The sequence below is a fragment of the Delphinus delphis genome, chromosome X (assembly GCF_949987515.2).
Source record: "Delphinus delphis chromosome X, mDelDel1.2, whole genome shotgun sequence".
Classification (NCBI taxonomy): domain Eukaryota; kingdom Metazoa; phylum Chordata; class Mammalia; order Artiodactyla; family Delphinidae; genus Delphinus; species Delphinus delphis.
In genome coordinates this window covers 115240322-115257767 of record NC_082704.1, presented here as the reverse complement: position 1 = coordinate 115257767, position 17446 = coordinate 115240322, and the positions used below count along the sequence as shown (strand labels likewise).

At 46.0% G+C, this 17446-nt stretch overlaps 1 protein-coding gene across 3 annotated transcripts in view; it reads right to left on the bottom strand.

Annotated features, from left to right (window-relative positions):
• Positions 1 to 17446, bottom strand: part of GPM6B (glycoprotein M6B) — a 155354-nt gene that overhangs the window by 41755 nt on the left and 96153 nt on the right. Inside the window, exon 1 of one of the 3 annotated variants that reach the window (XM_060003094.1) lies at positions 1281 to 1702. The exons of 1 other annotated variant lie outside the window; for it this stretch is intronic. In XM_060003094.1, the coding sequence (XP_059859077.1) occupies positions 1281 to 1329 (49 nt within the window). In that variant the 5' untranslated portion in view covers positions 1330 to 1702. Of the gene's footprint in view, positions 1 to 1280; positions 1703 to 17446 lie in introns of those variants that run through there. One more of the 3 variants, XM_060003096.1, reaches the window with a different exon arrangement.

The following is a 17446-nucleotide window of genomic DNA, read 5'->3' as shown; positions in this document are numbered from 1 at the left end:
CTAAGCGCTATGGACTTAATGCCACTGAATTATTCACCTAAAAATGGCTAAAATGGCACATTTTATGATCTGTATATTTTATCATACTTTAAAAAGCAATTAATTTAAAAAGTGAAACTGCTCTGTTTAGGAGAGAACGTTATGCAGGGATCGCCCTACCCAAGCACGCTGGTACGGTGAGATTCGTGAAATTGCCGTTTTTGTAGGTGTAAAATGGTTGACTATCAGCAATTTCAGACCTACATATTCTTATATAAAACATACCTGTACCTCTATCAGGGAGAAGGACTATTGTTTAGTGACGGTCAGTGGACGTCAGGGTCACGAGAAATAACCCTAGCACGGGTAGCGTTTGATATAAAAGCCACTGCGGGCACAGAATATGTTCTTGTGCCTTTACAGCAGTCTGTAACTTTGGGTGAGGGAGATAAATTACAATGCAGTGAGATGCTCTTAACCTCACACGGGCTGAGCTGATTCCACCGGGTGGCAAACCTGAATCGCTCATTATCTAGGAAAAGACAGATTAATTTTAGCTTCTATTTTCTGCCACCTTCTTACCGCAAAACACCTTACTTCTCCCCGCAAAAACCATTCCGTATGTCAAGATCAGGATGTTTTCTAAGATGCCCTTTGAGGAACAGGACCTGTGTGGATTTTCCTCCCACAAATCTCCAAGTCATAGATAGCAGACACCCCACCCCGCACCTCCCCGCCAACGCCTTCCATCAGCACTAGCGGACAGAGCTGACGTTCCCTCTCTCTCAAGCTCCAACTGTAAATGGTTATTACATATCAGAGTCAGATACACGGAAATGGCAATCGTATTAAATACGAAAATTAGAGAAGGTCCAAAATCACTACCGCATCAGCGGAACCGAAGCGTATTTAATACGCGTGCCCCTCCAGTTGCCCCTTGGCATTAGCAGAAAGCAATGCATCCCATGTCCCTGGGATATAACATGCAGAACCTAGGACCTCAGTTAGGACTCATTATGGTAATTAAAACAGTTTCCCCAATCTAGCTACCCAAGGTGACAGATTGCGGACCTCCTTCTGTGCAATACCGCTTTCGGGAGAAGGGTTTGGACCAGGAGGGGACTGAAGAGAGGCTGCTCTATTCACTTAACATCAGCCTCCAGGAGGAAAACCACCGTGAAAGCAGACCAGGCCATCCGGATGGTTTCAGAGGCTATTTTACACGAGACGCAAACCGGGCTACCCCTTTTGAAGCCCCCAGTGAAAAGCTTTAAACAGGCTATTGTCAGAACCCTGGGTACCTTTTCTCTCTTGGCTTTGTTCAGTATTTTCCTCGGCTGCAGTTTCCATGGCTGGCTTCGTACCATCCACCAAAAATGCTTTGCCCGCTCCCCCCAATACACACTTCTCCCCTCCTCTTCCTTTTCTTTTGGGCCCCCCTCCGGCTCTTATTTACACCCGCGTGATTGAGAGCTTCTGTTCTTCACTACAGAAGATTACAGTCCCTTCCAAGATGCAGAAGTCTCGTCGGCGTCAATCCCCCTCTCTGCCTACTGGTCCAGAAAGATAACTGCCAGGCAGCCGTACGTCACGGAGAATCCGGTTATAAAACCGCCACCGCCTGCCCCGCCGGTGCCGAGTCCCGATGCGGCTCCCGGGGGGCCCGCGCCCCGACCGACAGGGCTGCGCCTCTGGCTGGCCTACGCGTGCGCTCCGGCTCCCTCCTTCCTCCTCGCCAGCTGCACCCGATGAATGCTAATTAATTCTCCCAGGAAAGAATAGACTTGTGACATCACAGCAGGGGCTGTGCAGCGGAGGGGAGAGAGCCCCCTCCCACCACGTGACTCAGCGATCGGCCGGTATGCGTTCTAGCAGAAAGCGTGTCTTCGCACAAGCAAACTCTTTCTTGCCCCTGGGACCCCTTGGCGGGGCGTCACCGTTTGTTTTATTTCATTTACCCCGACCCTGGCAGGATCTAGTCAAAGGACATGCCCAGGGTCTCCATTTTCTTTTTCTTTCTTTAACATGTGTCTTTCCGTAAGAAGACAAATATCATACGGTATGACTTATATGTGGAATCTAAGAAATGATACAAATAAATGATTTACAAAACAGAAGGAGACTCACAGAGGTAGAAAACAAACTAATGGTTATCAAAGGGGAGAGGGGAGGGGAGGGATAAATTAGAAGTTTGGGATTAACATATACACGCTACCACATACAAAATAGATAACCAATAAGGCCCTAGTGTATAGCACATGGAACTATACTCAGTATCTTGTAATAACCTATAATGGAAAAGAATCTGAAAAAGAATAGATATGCATATATACGTATAACTGAATCACTGTGCTGTACACCTGAAACTAACAACACTGTAAATCAACTATACTTCAATTTTTAAAAATGTGTCTTTCACACAACCTCTAGCGAGCTAGCTAGGCTGACTATTAAAGAGGGAAGAAAATGTACATAAAGAGAAAGAGGACCCAAACATAGATTTAACAACAGCAATGTAGCAATTCAGCAACAGAACCTGTTTCCTGGTCTACAGCTAACGTATGCGATAGTAAGAGAAACTTCAGCTCAAGCGCAATTCAAACAAAAGTACCCATCCCTATTTAAAAATAATCATAATATGCTTATTTTTAAATAATAATGAGTTACCAAAACAATATTATTAAAATATTAATAATACTTTGGTGACTCCTTAGAATGAAAAATCAAAACAGAGTGCTTTTTCTTATTGGATGTGGTTATTTCTATACGGAACTTTATTCCGTAGAACCCCGAGGCAAAAGGCTGCTCTCAAGGGCGTTCTAAATGCTCAGCAGAAAGCCTGTTGTAGCAACGATACTGACTGCTGCTTTCACAAGTCTTCTTGCATCCCCAGATACTGCTGGACCAACGTTCCCAGCCCATCTAAGCATATAAGCTTTTATCGTGGATATAAGCCATGTTTCCAAGCATCGTTAATTTCTGCACCATTTTTAAAGCATTTGTTTGACCCACTTACCTTCACTGTCCCTACTTAAAAGATTTATAGAAACTCAGTATAATACCCTCAAGGTCCATCCATGGAGGCTAAGTGAAATAGGTCAGACTGAGAAAGACAAATACCACTTGATTTCACTTATATGTGGAATCTAAAAAACAAACCAAACAAAATAAACAAAACCCAGACTCACAGATACAGAGAAGAGACTGGTGGTTGCCAGAGGCGAGGGGGATGGGGGGGCGAAATGGGTGAAAGACGTTAAGAAGTACAAACTTCAGTTATAACATAACAATAAGTAAGTCACGGGGATGTAATGTACAGCATGGGAAATACAGTCAATAATACTGTATTAACTTTGTAAGGTGACAGACCTTAACTAGACTTATTGTGGTGACCATTTTGCAATGTATACAAACACTGAATCACTATGTTGTACACCTGAGACTAACATAATATTGTATGTCAATTATACCTCAATAAAAAAATTTCTAGAAACTCAAGTCAAATACAGGGATGACCACTGATAAGCACAGGGTGAAGGGTTCCTGATTCAGAACAGTCCACTAATTGTTTGGGTTGGACACCCATCTTAGAAGCAAACATAAAAACAGGTCAGACGCCACCCGCTCTTAAAAAATCCTCTCCCGGGCTTCCCCGGTGGCGCAGTGGTTGAGAGTCCGCCTGCCGATGCGGGGGACACGGGTTCGTGCCCCGGTCCGGGAAGATGCCACATGCCGCGGAGCGGCTGGGCCCGTGAGCCATGGCCGCTGAGCCTGCGCGTCCGGAGCCTGTGCTCCGCAACGGGAGAGGCCACAACAGTGAGAGGCCCGCGTACCGCAAAAAACAAAACAAAACAAAACAAAATCCTCTCCCAAGTTTTGAGGGTCTGTTGCTCAACACTTAAAAAAAAAAATGTATAAGATCCTGAATCAAAATCCTCTAACAACCTGATCTTTTAATGCATTAGTTTGAGATAATCCCCGAAAGTCTTCTACATTCAATACCTCTGGCCCTGCTGAACCTGAAAAGATTTTGAAAACCAGTTCAGCCTTTTCCAATATTTTCTTTTCATTTTACATCTCATTTTCCACTTTAAGCATCATCCTAGGCGACCACGCCCACAATCAACTATCCCCTTAAAATATGGTCCCAGCCAACTTTATTGTCTCACCGTGAGGGGATTGAGAAGCAGGGCAGCCTACGATTTCAAACTTGCAAAAAGAGATGCAGGTCTGACGTAACTAACCTGCAAAGGAAAAGCTGATGATATGTCCAAACAGGATGGTCTTCAAACATTTTTGCAAAGACGGCTTAGATACATTCAGACAGGAAGATGCCAATTGTTGTTTTGTGACAGGATTGTTCTCCCTCAGTAGTTCAAGTGAGAATTAATACCAAAACAAAATTCAGTTCAACACAAAAGAGAACAATTATGATTAGCTACGTTATCGGGTTTTATTTAAAAAGTGTAATCATTCCATCAAAAGCAAAATCATTCAATTATAGAACTGGCAGAATAGAATAATTTGGGGGCGCTATTAATTAAGAATAGCGTTTTACAATGTTGGTGGAAGTGGGCAGGCAGAATATGAAAGACATTCTAAATTTAAGGGCAACTCTAGTTCTATATGAGTCATGGAAATCACAACCGCTGGACAAAATATTCACAAATTCTCCAGTTGATACTCTGATCTCCTTTTCACCTTGAAAAACTATAAATAGACTTTTCGTCACTTTTGCCTTATTCACAACTTTATCGTTTTCTTTTCATTAGACAATGAGTAAGCAGCCTCAAAACCTCACTGGTGTTTATGACAAATGATGTGAATCAGAAAAAACATGACAGAAAAATTGTTAACAGCCAGAAAGAAAGCAGAGTATACACTGACAAGATTTCTAAGGTGTGCATCCATTTTTGACCAGAAAAACTGACTATGTAGAATAAATAGGATGGGCAATGTCTTCCAGAGCTGAAAATTATTCTTTGAGCCCACGCTTTAAGGCAGTCTGGTTGAAGGTACGAATACTTCTGAAAGCCAAAACAGGAATAACAAATACTGACACAAACTGGATATATTAGATTGAACCATACAAGAATGCTGATATTGACTAGAAGAACGGTAGTTTTCAATGGTTCAACCAGGTAACCCGTGGGCTAATGGGACACAGAGAACCCTTCTAAACCAGGGGAATCGAATCTGGTACGAGCACTATGGTATCCCAACAAAGGAGAGGAGGGGAAGGGGAAGAGGATTCGGGAGAAGCTTCCCAGAACAGAGTTGGCTACCTCAGCACGGTTAGAAACCTGCCCGGTAGGCGAGCGAAACAGTAAGGGCAGGGGAGGGGAGGGAAGGGAAAGATTATTCCCGGAAAAAGTGAAAAGCATACAAAAGGAAAAAGGGTCTTGTCAAAGTGTTGGGGAGATGACTTTCTTGACAGAGGGGCCAGAGCATACGGTGTACGTGGCAGGAGGGGGGTTGGATGGGGGAGGGAAGTGAAGGGAGATGGCTGAGCCAGTAGGTTGGGAACCAGGGAGGTTGAACACCCCACTAATCCTGGAGGCTGGCAAACTCATTCGAAGTCTCCTTAAAGAGTACAAGCAAGAGAAGGGAAGAGTCTGAACGAGGGCATGAGGACGAAGGGAGGATCCGGATGACGTGTGATTGGATACCTGCGCATGGAGTGGAAAAGAAGGGCGAAGGGCAGTGTGGAGTCTCTAGCCTGGGTGAGTGAGGGCTGGTCAGGCTGTGAACCAATGGGGAAACCAAACAGGAGGAAGACGTTTGGTACGAGAGCTGAGCCTGTACGGTTTCACGGGTCCCAGGACGTCCTGCGGGAGCTGTCTAGGAGGCATTCGGGAACATAGCTCCAATGGAGAGGGGCTGACCAGAGACGAGGATCCGGGAGCCTTTGGGGCAGAGGTAGCCCTGGGAAATACAAGACGTCCAGTTCTGCTCAAACGTACCTTCCCAGGGGACCCTCCCTGACTCTCTTGCATAAAACAGTAGCCCTGACAGGCTCAGTCTCTTAACCTGGGTTGGCTGTTCATTATGGCCTTAACCACAATCCAACACCGATCTAGCCATTCACTCACCCATTTGTCTCCCTTCGCCTAGAAATATAAGCTCCTTAAGGGCAGAAATTTTTGTCTCTCTGTCCTCTGCTGTACTACCAGCTCCTAGAACAGTCCCCGGCACGTAGTAGGTCCTCAACAAATATACTTTAAACAACCAGCAAACGACTAGGGAGAGATATAGACCAGAAAGACACTGAGATTTGAATTTAAGGAACACTGGCTTTTAAATATAAAGGTAAAGGAAACACTCGAAAGGGAGGTAAAAGAGACCGAGAAGGAAAAATCAGAAGAGCCAGGGAATAAAGCCAAAGTGTGATGATGGAATGAGAAAAAGGTTCCATGAAGGGCATCAAGCTAACAGTGTCAGATAGTGTTGAATACTGTAGGAGGAGCAGAAAAGATGAGGATGGGCACGCAGAAAGTGCCCTTTACTCCCAAACAGCCACTAGAACTTCCACAAGAAGAGTTTTAGTTGAATGATGGGCACAGGAGCAAGATTCCCAAGTCTGATCACAACCATTACTCTCAAGATACGAGGCTCTCATGGGCCAACTGAAATTTTAATCTCGTACATAGGGCTTTGTGCCTATGCCTGTTTCTCCTGGTCCAGTATCTAACTTGTCAAGATCATTTTCTCTTCTATGATCTATTCCATTAATGATCTTCCTAGGTTTACTCTGTCTCTATCCATTCTGGTCACCAGTTCGTGGTGTGTGTGTGTGTGTGTGTGTGTGTCTGTGTGTGTGTGTGTGTGTGTCTGTGTGTGTGTGTGTCTGTGTGTGTGTGTGTGTCTGTGTGTGTCTGTGTGTGTGTGTGTGTGTCTGTGTGTGTCTGTGTGTGTCTGTGTGTGTCTGTGTGTGTGTGTGTCTGTGTGTGTCTGTGTGTGTGTGTGTGTGTCTGTGTGTGTGTGTGTGTCTGTGTGTGTGTCTGTGTGTGTGTGTGTGTCTGTGTGTGTGTGTCTGTGTGTGTGTGTCTGTGTGTGTGTGTGTGTGTCTGTGTGTGTGTGTGTGTCTGTGTGTGTCTGTGTGTGTGTGTCTGTGTGTGTCTGTGTGTGTGTGTCTGTGTGTCTGTGTGTGTGTGTGTCTGTGTGTGTGTGTGTGTGTCTGTGTGTGTGTGTGTGTGTGTGTGTCTGTGTGTGTGTGTGTGTCTGTGTGTGTGTGTGTGTCTGTGTGTGTCTGTGTGTGTGTGTGTGTGTCTGTGTGTGTCTGTGTGTGTGTGTGTGTCTGTGTGTGTGTGTGTGTGTGTCTGTGTGTCTGTGTGTGTGTGTGTGTCTGTGTGTGTGTGTCTGTGTGTGTGTGTGTGTGTGTCTGTGTGTGTGTGTGTGTGTGTCTGTGTGTGTCTGTGTGTGTGTGTGTGTGTGTGTCTGTGTGTGTGTGTGTCTGTGTGTGTGTGTGTGTGTGTCTGTGTGTGTGTGTGTGTGTGTGTGTCTGTGTGTGTGTGTGTGTCTGTGTGTCTGTGTGTGTGTGTGTGTGTGTGTGTGGTGTGTGTGTGTGTGTGTGGTGTGTTGGGGGGGATTTCCTCACACCACCAGGGAGTTCTCTGACACCAGCAGGGTGTGCTACAATTCAACTCAAGTATGACACTACCAGGACACAGCGTCAGACCCCAGAGATTAAGGGGGTCCCACAACACTGCTGCCCCATCCCCTGCCCACTTCAGACCCCAATCTCAAAGCCAGGTTGCTCCCTGTGCTTCAGACCAGCTATACAGATGGAAGTTCCAATGACCCCCCTCTTTGAATTTCATTCATTTGCTAGAGCATCTCCCAGAACCCACCCAAACATTTTACTTACGAGATTACTGGTTCATTATAAAAAGGATATCAAAGGATACAAATCAACAGCTGGATGAAGAGATGCAGAGGGTAAGGTATGAGGAAAGGGCACAGAGCTTCCATGCCCTCTCCAGGCGCCACTTTCCCCATATCTTCACGTGTTCACCAGCCCAGCAGTTCTCCAAACCCAGTCCTTTAGGGTTTTTATGGAGGCTTCATTACGCAGGCATGATTGATGAAATGGTTGGCCACTGGTAGCGGAACTCAACCTCCAGCCCCTCTCTCCTCCCTGGAGGTCAGGGGTGGCGGACAAGGGAGGAAGGGGAGTCGGGGGGCAAGACTGAGAGTTCCAACTCTAGTCACCTGGCTGCCTCCACTGACAACTAGCCCCCCCCTTAGGTTCCAAAAGTCACCTCATTAACAAAAGACACCTTTATCAGCCTCCATCACGGGAAATTTCCAGTGGTTTTAGGAGCTGTGTCCCAGAAATAGGACAAAGACCAAATACGTATTTCTTATTATAAATTACAATATCAGTCTCCAAGTATAGTAAATTTGCTTTGTGTTTCTTACACAGTCCTGTGATCCAAACAACTGATGGAAGGGTTGAACACAACAAGACCGAGATGAGAGAATCCTGTGACTGCCGCTATGGACATCATCCTGGACAGCTGACTGGTTGGTTGGTTGGTTGATTCATTCATTCATTCAACCAATATTCATTAAGCATCTACGGCATACCGGAAACTGAGCCACTATTCTCTTATATGACTATGATTCTTCAATCAACTAGGAATTCATCAAGTTGTCCAATGATCTACCTACATATCCTTATCCTACTCACATAGCTATCGATGAAGTTGGCCAAATGTGTACTTCTTTCTACTTTCAGAACTGTATTTTAGGTTTCTTCTGGTCACAGAATGACTCCTCAGTGGGGAGTCGTTAATCACTAAGAAAGGAGGTTTCCATACTCCTTCAAACCACAGTTGACCCTTGAACAGCATGCGGGTTAGGGGCGCCAACCCCAAGTAGGTGAAAACCAGGGAGGTTTCTCCCTGGGGAGAAACACAGTGAGGAAGAGAATCCCCAGAGGCTTTAGGCTGAAAAGAAGGCAGGGGTTGAAGGAGATTTAAGGAGAATCAAGTGAAGGTGGAGAAATGACAGATCGAGATCACAGGAGAGGCGGAGGGCCAGCTGTGGGTAGGAGGGTGGAACACTTCTCCCACTGACGTAGGAGTGAGGAAAGAGGAAATGGTGGGAAAAGGAAAAGTTTCTCTAAGATTTAAGGAATGTCATCTTCGAAGAGATGATGGTGGTGGCAGGGAGGTTAAAGGGCGACCTGTAAGGCAATGGGAGGGGCCCACTGTTACTTGATTCAGTTCACATCCTAGAGGGAGGGAACACCAGCCCATGCTTCCATGATGTCACCCATAATGATGGGAAGCTATGACAGTTTTGGTCATAGCAAGAGAAACAGCTTGCTCTGAGTGCAGATCGCTTGGGGTCCTGAGCAGGGCTGAGTCTTCAGGAAATCAGAAATCAGAAATCAGAGGTCGAGCGAGGGAGATAAACAATACCCTCACTGTGGTTCCCATCACACCGGAGAGAAGTGGACCCCAACAGCTTGAACCACACTGAAGGCCAAAACACAGATGAGGACCAGATGATGGGGTTTTCAACTGGTTTTGATGAAAAAAAAAAAGGGGGCAAGTTTCTCCTTCTTCCTGTGTACGCAAGGCATACATCAGGAGACAAGGCAGCTGATCCACTGACAATGTGCTTCCTGAAAAATTATCACATGCCGTGGAGAGCTGAGACTGCTCGTTAAGAGTGGCGCACCATCAGCGGCTCTCCCTGGGAGGGCTCCCAATGAACTCATTCACCGAGCGCGGACCAGCCAACGCGAACAAAGGCGGGTCTTCCGAGCCCCTCTGTTAGCTGTTCAGCTGTTGCTACGGGGATGCCACTCATGTCTCTGGAGCAATTCCTTCTCTGTTAGCTGGAGACCCCAGGGGCTAGGGTATTCTCTTACCCAGAGGGAGCCTGTGGCTCAGCCTCAAAGCTGGGTGAATCGGGAGCGCTCCGTGAGGGATTTTCTCTACATCATGGCCAAAACCCCACCTCACGTCGTCTCCCCAGCTCTTCTCCTTTTCCTGGAAGGCAGAGCCCAAAGCCCACCTCCTTTAGGACGTCTCCTTGGTTAAATCTACCCACTTCCTCTTCCTCCCACTCTTCCCTTCGAACCATCCCTCTCTCTGTTATAAAGGCAAGCTCTTCGAATGGCAGCTGTTTCCACTGGAAAGACACGTAACCTGCCTTTACCTGCCTCCCCACACACGTGGGAAGGAAGCCAGACATTTTCAAATTCAAGGTTAAATCACAAGACATCTGGGCTTTGAAAATTCTCAACAGAAGGTGGCAAATTATGGGATGAGCCTGTCAGGGTAGGGAGAAAGAGGATGGGAGCCCTTTAAACCTGAGAGCTCCAGGGGCATTAAGGAGACCTTATTCTTGTCCAGGGGCTACTTGGGCTGGCTTCTGGCCCTCAACATGCAGGAGTCGCTGTCACCTCTCCCTGACGGGAGTCCATGTGGGGATGAATGGGTTTCTATCTGTTGGGCTGCTGGGTAAAGGTGTTGGATCACAATCCCACTCCTGGGCATATACCTGGAGAAAACCTTAATTCGAAAATACACACGCACCCCAATGTTCACTGCAGCACTATTTACAATAGCCAAGACATGGAAGCAACCTAGACGTCCACTGACAGAGGAATGGATAAAGAAGATGTGGCACATATATACAATGGAATATTACTCAGCCATAAAAAAGAATGAAATAATGCCACTTGCAGCAACACAAATGGACCTAGAGATTATCATAGTAAATAAGTCAGAGAAAGATAAATACCATATGATATCACTTATATGTGGAGTCTAAAAAACAATACACTTATTTACAATAATGAACTTATTTACAAAACAGAAACAGATCCACAGACGTAGAAAACACACTTATGGTTACCAAAGGGGAAAGAGGGGAGGAGGGATAAGTTAGGATCTTGGGATTGACAGATAAACACTGCTGTATATAAAATAGATAATCAACAAGGACCTACTGTATAGCACAGGGAACTCTACTCAATATTCTATAATAACCTATATGGAAAAAGAATCTGAAAAAGAATAGATATGTATATGTATAACTGAATCACTCTGCTGTACACCTGAAACTAACACAACATGGTACATCAACTATTCTCCAATGTAAAATAAAAATCAAAGGAAAAACAAGGTGCCATTTCAGGCAGACATATAGACTCCCACGTCCATCTTGGGGAACCAAACCCCTCCGGGCCCACCTCCAACAGTGCCCACTTTATATTGGTCCGGGCAATGGAAAGAATGAACAGCCCCAGGGGTGGGTGATATTTTCCCAATCTTTGTATACGTTCCTCTGCAATGATCACCAAGTCATCATACAAAGACTGTAAGCGCCAGCTACCAGGGACACTTGGCCAGTTCCCTATAAGAGCTACAGCGAAAGAGCTGGCTAGACGTGGAAAGCAGGGAGCAGACCCAGGGCCGTGTCCAGGGGCCCCACCACACCCCCCTCCCCACGCCACCGGAGATGTGACAGTAGCTCAGGAAGGGTAGAGAGAGGCCACAACTCAAGGAATGAGGGTCTCCTGTGTACCAACACTGCTGCAGGAACTTTAACCCATGCTCTTTCATTCTGCCCTTCATGAGGGCACTGAGAGGCAGGCATAACCACCCCTCTTGCCTGCACAAAGGAACCAAGACCACAGGGAGCCAAAGGGACTTGGCCAAGCTGAGCACTGACTCAGGCCACTGGATGCCAAACCTGGGAACTCAAGAGTCAGGCAGCCACGACAGCGTCTAGGGGATCAGGTGCGTCAACTCAGAGAATCTGGGTCACCACCAAAGACTCACTCAGGATGGCCAAAAACACAGGGCTCCGTACATGCCCAGCTGAGGAAGGCTCTCACGTCTGTGTCCTTGCCCACCACCCTGCTAGGCCAGCTCCACCAGAGACCAACCTTGTGATACCACGTGACCTTTCTCAGCTTTGTCATCTGTTGAAAGGGCTCGTAGAGGACTGTCTTCATCAGGCTATCGTTAGGGTGGTGAAATCCTGCACACAGAGCCTCAGGACAGTTGTGTCCTACGTAGCACTCACGAAGGGCTAGTATTTCTGCCTTGTAAGGTCTCCACGCTCACACCACCATCATACAGGTCCAAGGGGGAGGAAGAGAGAGGAAGGAATAGCTGGTGATCCTCCATCCTTCCAGATCCTTCCCTGTCGCTGAGGAGTTCACTTCTGTGCCCCTGTCTGGCCTGAATGGACTTCTAAGGACACTCCTTACCCTCCACATCCACCCCAGACCCCCTGCGCAGGTATGGCTTGGATACAATGCCTGTGAATAAGCTGCGAACAAATCAATGGCACTGAGACGAACAAGGCAATGGCATTAAAAAAGATGTACCTCCAAGGGCGCTCTTTAGCAAACTGTCCAAACTGGTTTCTGGAATCTACACGATGCTGCTAATACCCGGGTACTCAAGACCAAACTAGATTTGCCTCTGATGCTTATTTAAAAAAAAAAAAAAAAAAAAATCACATAGAGCCCCACCCTCAGAAGGGCCTCAAGCTTGGTTTCACATGCTGCCGTCAGTATCTTGAAGTTCTTAATAACTTGAACTTTGAACTTCTGTTCTGCAAGTGAAAGCCAATGAGACAGGAGAGCATCCGTGTGAGCAGGGGGGCTATGCGCTCCTTGCCCCTAGTTGCATACAGCGTTCGCAATGCCCCATGCACAGAACGCCCGCGGGCCCACGAGGCATGGGAAGAGTTGACCTGAGTACAAGGTGAGGATGTTCTGTCTACCACTGAGCGAGCACTGGCTCTGTCCCTTGCCGGTCATGGCGACTTGGACAACGCACGCCTGAGCCTCCGTTTCCTCATCTATAAGACGACTGGATAAGATGCTTTGCGAAGCCTGTCCTGGCCCGAACGCCCACCGAGCCTAAAGTGACCAGTTTGGCAGCGTGGTTATAAGAAACAAAAGACATCAGGTAAGGAGCCCTGCAACTCTCACCTCCACCACTCTTCCTATTGACCTAAGTCATTCTCTTACTGTGCAGGTTGAGTCATTTTTCACCTGCTCTAACGGACGCGTCAACACCCTGCGATGGATTCCACTGGGCTCCCGGCATTCTTTGGAGCAAGATGCCAACGACTCTTTGGAAGGACGTGGTGCAATTCAGTTTTTCTCAGCTTTGCTCTGACTAACCTGTGTCCTGTAGCCTCTCAAAGCAGTTACACGAAACTTATCTTCATACTGCTGGCAGCACAAAGAAAAAGGAAACCAGCAAAACCATTACAAAAATCTTTTATAATTAAATCTAGACCCTGTTAACCACTTGGAAATGTATTTGGGAAGCAAAATGGATAAAACTTAGTGCTTTCCAGTAGAATATACAAACACTGAAGGTCATGTTCTAATGTCTGGGGTTTTTCCAAACAGAAATCTGGTAGAAAGTTTTAACTGAAGATTGGTTAAGATCTCTTCATGAATCGGGTATTATAATTTTTAGTACAACTGAAACATACATTTGCTTACTTTATACAATTAAAAACTAGGCTACTGAAAGGCTAGGATGGGAGGACTATGGTATTTGTCAGCCCTCGAACTGCCAGTGTGGGCTGAGGTAATCCGGTCGAGCACATCGCTGTCACCTTCCGCTCCTACCGTCAACGTGACCTTCCTGAAACCAGCTACTCAGATGAAGGACAATGAAATCCCAGACAGGCAGTCTCACACCGAGTGGTTCTGATAAACACACCAAAGTCTGAAAGCCACTGATTTACGGAAGAGTATGATTATCCAACATGTTAGCTTGACAATATTTCCGACTTGCCACTACCTAGTTTGACAGAGTATTGCGAAATTTACTTTCTGATGTTACAATGCCTATTCTTACTAGTTCAGGGAAACATGCAGGATTCGTAGATACACAATTCAAGAGCCCTCAGATTAAAGTCCACAAAAACATCAGTGCCTTAGTGGATCAGCGGCGGGGTGGTCCAGGGTTGGTATAAAATATGAATTGCGGGCTTCCCTGGTGGTGCAGTGGTTGGGAGTCCGCCTGCCGATGCGGGGGACTCGGGTTCGTGCCCCGGTCTGGGAGGATCCCACGTGCCGCAAAGCGGCTGGGTCCGTGAGCCATGGCCGCTGAGCCTGCGCGTCCGGAGCCTGTGCTCCGCATCGGGGGAGGCCACAGCGGTGAGAGGCCCGCGTACCGCAAGAAAAAAAAATATATGAATTGCACGAAAACGCGAGCTATGTCATTTAGTCTACTGCTGATGAGAACCTACACTAAAAGAGACCAAAACCCACATACTTTATAGTCACATTTATTCAAGTGCAATATTTCATTCAATTGCCTCTTCTGTTTCTATTCTGAGACAGAAATGAGGAGAAGTGAGATGAAGTCATTTAAGGCCCTTTACTGCACTAAAATAATTCATGGGCTTCGCAAGTTGGAAACCATTGGGATAACTTGAAATAACCATCCCTGCCAGGTCAGACATAAAGGATCCTAGAGCAGAGAAAAGGCAGCCCACACAGAGTACATCTTAGCGATCTCACTGAAATCTATCAATACTACTAGACGTCACTAAATCACATGCGATGACTTCTTACTGGGGAATCTACAGACTCAGAGCATCTCAGAGGAAAAGGTAAAATCTGAGGAACAACCTCTATGTGGTCTCTGACGCCAGGCAAAGGACAGGGGCCATGAGGCCAACCACCTGCTGGGGAGGTAGGCACAGCCAGACCTGTGACTTGAGTTGTGTTCACCGTGACTAAATGGGAAAGCTGACGATTTTGCTGGAACGTAAAGGTTTGTCTCCAATCCCCAACAATGTACAGCAGGATCCTGAAAGGGGGTGGCTGCATGCCTGCTAGAGATAATCACTGTGAAACCAGAGACGCTGGGAATTGAGACAAAAACTGTACTAAATTTTGAAGGCAGACAAAATAGAATTCTCTCTGATCACCGAAAAATCTCGAGATTTTTCAAGAGATGACTCAGGAACACTCTTAACAGGAAACTGTGCTTTCTAGAAGCCGGCCTAGAGGAACAAGTAATACCAAATGAACCTTTCTTTTTTTTTAATTTAAATACGTAATTTGTGTATTTAACATGTTTAAACAACAGTAAGTTAGGAAAAAACCTGCTTTCTCCCATGAACATTTTACGAATCAATTTTAGTCAAACTCTGTTCCTGCATCTTCAACTTTATTCATTCAACCAATCAGCATCCTTGTCGCCCCAACAGCACCATTTGGAGTCACGTGTCAGCTTCCCAGAGCCCGTTGCCTTTGCTTCCTTCCGAGCTGACACCCAGCTCTTCTGAAAAATCTGTGGATGATGGTGAGATGCGCCCAGCAGACGACAAGTACCCACCGACAGAATTCACCACTTCAGACGGGTCGGGCAGTTAAGGGTTTCTTCTGAATGGTGGCTTCATTATTTTTACATCAATGGCATTCTGTACTGCTAAAAGGAATCTATTTTCTTTAAGCTAGGAAGAGTAGGGCAGGTGACTGTCATCTTCTACGCTGCCCTCATGAGCCATTTGATAAAACCCTTCCTGTATTTTGGGGGATAAGATAGTGGAAGGCTGGCAACACGCCAGTACGCTTTAAAACACTACGCTCGGGCTTCCCTGGTGGCGCAGTGGTTGAGAGTCCGCCTGCCAATGCAGGGGACACGGGTTCGTGCCCCGGTCCGGGAAGATCCCACATGCCTCATGGGCCCGTGAGCCATGGTCGCTGAGCGTGCGCGTCCAGAGCCTGTGCTCCGCAGCGGGAGAGGCCAGAGCGGTGAGAGGCCCGCGTACCACAAAAAAAAAAAAAAAAAAAAAAAAAAAAAAACACTACGCTCATTCTGCGCTTTCAATCAACAAAATTTAAGGTCACTTAATCATACACTCAAGCGGAATCAGAATGGGCTAATGTGCTTTCGTTCAAAGTGGTTACTGAATGATAGATGCCAAATCAGAGAGGAAGGTTTCCAGGGCTGTGCCATTGGGCTTTGTCCTTGGTCTGGGCCGTGGACACGGCAATGTCACCAAGGGTCCTGAGAGAGCAGGCCACTTACCCTCATTTTACCACCAAGGCACTCAAGAAGGCGGCACAGGAGTCAAACAACCGAGAATTTCTTTACAGAAACTACAAGGAGAATTCATTGGATAGTGGACAATTTTGCTCAATTCTTGTCTAATTTTCTGGCCCTGCTCAAGATAAACGTTACGTGCACACAGAATTCTAAAGCAGGAGGAAAATTTTAAAACTGTGTAGCTCTTCTCTCCCTTTTCCAGTGTGCAATCAGGAAAGACAGGACTAAACACTCAGATCTCTTGACTCACAGCCAAACATGCTCTTGTTTTCACGTGACGCTCAGTTATCCAAGTAAATATTCTGTTAGGATGAGGCCCAAATGCCAGATCTGCAATGCACACACTAGACGGAGATAATTCTTCCTAAAATATACATTATACCTTTGCAAAAACATGTTCACGTATCTTACAAGATACCTTTGAAGAGTAAATCATATTGGGCCAAGACAGAGTATAAGAGAGGAGACAACATAAATCTTTGGAAATCAATGCTGTTAATGTCAATTTATCTTTTTAATGAAAAGCCACTGATACACCATGCCATTGGATTAAGTATCTAATGCATGCCGTGGGCTTTGCACAAGAGCTAGGAATACTCAATAAAAAGTAACTGTTATGATGAATAGGTAAGACTGGAGTGGGGGTTGAAATGCTTTTGCACGAAGGCAGTAAAGCTCCAACATGGAGCTTGTCAAGCAGCCCTGGCCAGAGCGTAATGGATGGATAATGGTCACCTGCTCTACCCGCTCTCGGAGGATTCTGGGTAATTCCCAGCTCCCAAGCTGAGATCCCACTCAGGAAAGCAGATCAAAGTGCAAGGGAGTGACGGCGGTATATGACAAGAATAGATGATACATTTATAAAAAGAAAAAGGAAATCAGTGGACATCTCCCTGCTTGATCATTAATAACAAATTGGAACTTCTCACCAATACTTGGAGCACACGAGTGTGACATGTTCCCCAGCTGAGAATGGATGCTTCAAGGGAATACGAAGTGCCAGTGCCGCTAAAGCACTTAAAATGAGAAAAAGAATCCAAGCTCTTGTTGTTCAACTGCCAAAGGAGAAATGCCCACTAATGTTTGCAACAGCAGAAAAATAAGCACATTCTTGATTTCGGCTAATTCTTCAAATCCCCAAACGAAATATGAGTTTGCAGTTTTGTTTTTTTTTAAGTGCCTGATCCTAGGGGTTTGCAATATAGAGGATAAATTGAACATGGCACTGTGAAACTGAAATGTATTTAGAAAATTTAAACATTTTTCGTTCTAATTGGCCATCCTGATAATTAGCTTGCTTAAAATGTCAAAAATCTTATTTGAGGGATTGGCTGTGTGACTTTTTCTGCTGCTCTGTCAGTCTCACAGGTAAGAGTGACAGGTAATTTGTCACGTTCTGTGCCAAA